The sequence below is a fragment of the Oncorhynchus tshawytscha genome, linkage group LG23 (genome assembly GCF_018296145.1).
Source record: "Oncorhynchus tshawytscha isolate Ot180627B linkage group LG23, Otsh_v2.0, whole genome shotgun sequence".
NCBI classification, from domain to species: domain Eukaryota; kingdom Metazoa; phylum Chordata; class Actinopteri; order Salmoniformes; family Salmonidae; genus Oncorhynchus; species Oncorhynchus tshawytscha.
Genome location: NC_056451.1, coordinates 25,909,300 through 25,911,799, shown reverse-complemented (window position 1 = coordinate 25,911,799; position 2,500 = coordinate 25,909,300). Strand labels below are relative to the sequence as shown.

At 50.8% G+C, this 2,500-nt stretch overlaps 1 protein-coding gene across 1 annotated transcript in view; it reads left to right on the top strand.

Annotated features, from left to right (window-relative positions):
* Positions 1–2,500, top strand: part of LOC112239942 (glutamate receptor ionotropic, NMDA 2D-like) — a 106,476-nt gene that overhangs the window by 50,260 nt on the left and 53,716 nt on the right. The window contains exons 8-9 of the mRNA XM_042305126.1: positions 1,009–1,078; positions 1,300–1,417. Of these exons, the coding sequence (XP_042161060.1) occupies positions 1,009–1,078; positions 1,300–1,417 (188 nt within the window). The remainder of the gene's footprint in view (positions 1–1,008; positions 1,079–1,299; positions 1,418–2,500) is intronic.

Genomic DNA, 2,500 nt, shown 5'->3' with positions numbered 1-2,500 from the left:
CCTCTACCCTCTCCTCTACCCTCTCCTCCCTCTCCTCTCCACTCTCCTCTCCACTCTCCTCTCCACTCTCCCTCTCCCTCTCCCCTCTCCTCTCCTCTCCTCTACCCTCTCCTCTCCACTCTCCTTCCCCTCTCCTCTCCACTCTCCTCTCCACTCTCCTCTCCCCTCTCCTCTACCCTCTCCTCTCCACTCTCCTCTCCACTCTCCTCTCCCCTCTCCTCTCCACTCTCCTCTCCACTCTCCTCTCCACTCTCCTCTCCACTCTCCTCTCCACTCTCCTCTCCACTCTCCTCTCCACTTTCCTCTCCACTCTCCTCTCCTTGCTCCTCTTGTTAAATCTGCATCATATGTCTGCTGGGTTGTATAATCCTTACAGTTTACTGTCACTAAGCCCCTGTCATCATCTCTCCCCGATTGCCTCGCCACCCCATTTATAGAACACTGTTAATGTGCTGGGAATGAGATGCTCTCTGTCGCTCCCTCTGTCTTCCTCTCTCACCCCTCTTCTCTCTCTCTCTTTCGCTCTACCTCAACCTCTCTTTATCTCTCCATCATTATTTCCTTTCCTTTCTTTAATATATGCCCTCCCCCCACCCACCACCCCCCTCTCTCTCTCTCTCTCTCTCTCTCTCTCTCTGGTTATTTCCTCCTCTGTGTGTTCTCTCGGTGTGTTTGTGCTTAAACTTTATAATACTCATCACTCTCTATCTCTCTCCCCCATGTGTCTTTTGCCCCGGAAGTGTGTAAATCTTCTTTCACTCTCTCTCTCTCTCTCCTCCCATCTCTTTTCTCACAGTACTGTATAAATCCTTCTCTCTCCACCTTCCATCCCCTCTCTCTTTCACTCTCTTTACTTTTCACTCTCTTTAGCACTTTCTCCCTTTCTCTCTCCTCCCTCTCTCTCGTTCTAACTTCAGATCTCTCTCACTCTCTCAACTCTTGCCTTTCTCTTTCTCTACTCCATCCCCCTGTTCTATTAACTCTTTAACTCCCCCGCTCTCTCTACAGGAAGTTGGATGCCTTTATCTACGATGCAGCTGTGTTGAACTACATGGCCAGGAAAGACGAGGGTTGTAAGGTGATGACCAGACAAGTTTGACTTGATGTATTCTATCTATTTACTCCTTTATTGTGTTTTATTGTCAGCTAGATAGCCGGTTGCTGTCACTTTGTGAAAATTGCATTTGTGAAAATAGCAATACAAAATGTGATGTATTGCTTGGTTGATTGGTTGGGTGAGTGAGTGATTGAGTGAGTAGTTGCTTGCTTGATTGATTGATTGATGTTTGCTTGTCAAAGGTGATGACCATAGGCTCTGGGAAGGTATTTGCCACCACAGGCTACGGTATCGCCCTGCACAAGAACTCCCGCTGGAAACGCCCCCTCGACCTGGCCCTGCTGCAGCTGGTGGGAGACGGTGAGGACAGGGGAGGAGGGGAGGAGGAAGGAGGCCGGGAGATGGGGAGGATAAGGGAGGACGGGAGGAGGAAGGGAGACGGTGAGGACAGGGGCGGAGGAGGGATGGAGGAAGGGGAAGGATGTAGAAAGTGAGGGGAGACTTGGGGAAGGTTTAAGGTGTGGTAGGGGGTAAAAAGGAGAGGGGAGGAGAAGGGGGAGATGGAGGTCAAAGGGCAAAGGGTAAGGCAAGGCGCTCCCTACACCTACCCCTTGGTCCTAACCATTTGATGTTTGCAGATCTGTAAGGTCTGGATAGGTATCAGCAGTTCTGTGTTAGAGCTTCCACCATATTGCTTCCACCTTACAGATCTGCAAATACTGGAGGGTTAGGGCCAAGGGGAAGGGGGAGGGAATGAATTGGGACTGGCTGAGGGAATAAGGTGGGGAGATGGTGATGACTTGTTGGGTCATGATGGGAACGGGGGCAAATGCTATGCTGAGATGAACTGGGGATCATAGGAGTGAGGGACCCTGAACAGGGGATGAGGCCTGAGGAATGAGGAATGAGGGATCTTGAACAGGGAATGAGGCCTGAGGAATGAGGGATCTTGAACAGGGGACGAGGCCTGAGGAATGAGGGATGTTGAACAGGGGAAAAGGCCTGATGAATGAGGGATGTTGAACAGGGGATAAGGCCTGATGAATGAGGGATGTTGAACAGGGGATAAGGCCTGATGAATGAGGGATGTTGAACAGGGGATGAGGCCTGATAAATGAGGGATGTTGAACAGGGGATGAGGCCTGAGGAATGAGGGATGTTGAACAGGGATGAGGCCTGAGGAATGAGGGATCTTGAACAGGGAATGAGGCCTGAGGAATGAGGGATCTTGAACAGGGGACGAGGCCTGATGAATGAGGGATGTTGAACAGGGGATGAGGCCTGAGGAATGAGGGATGTTGAACGGGGATGAGGCCTGAGGAATGAGGGATGTTGAACAGGGGATAAGGCCTGATGAATGAGGGATGTTGAACAGGGGATAAGGCCTGATGAATGAGGGATGTTGAACAGGGGATGAGGCCTGATAAATGAGGGATGTTGAAG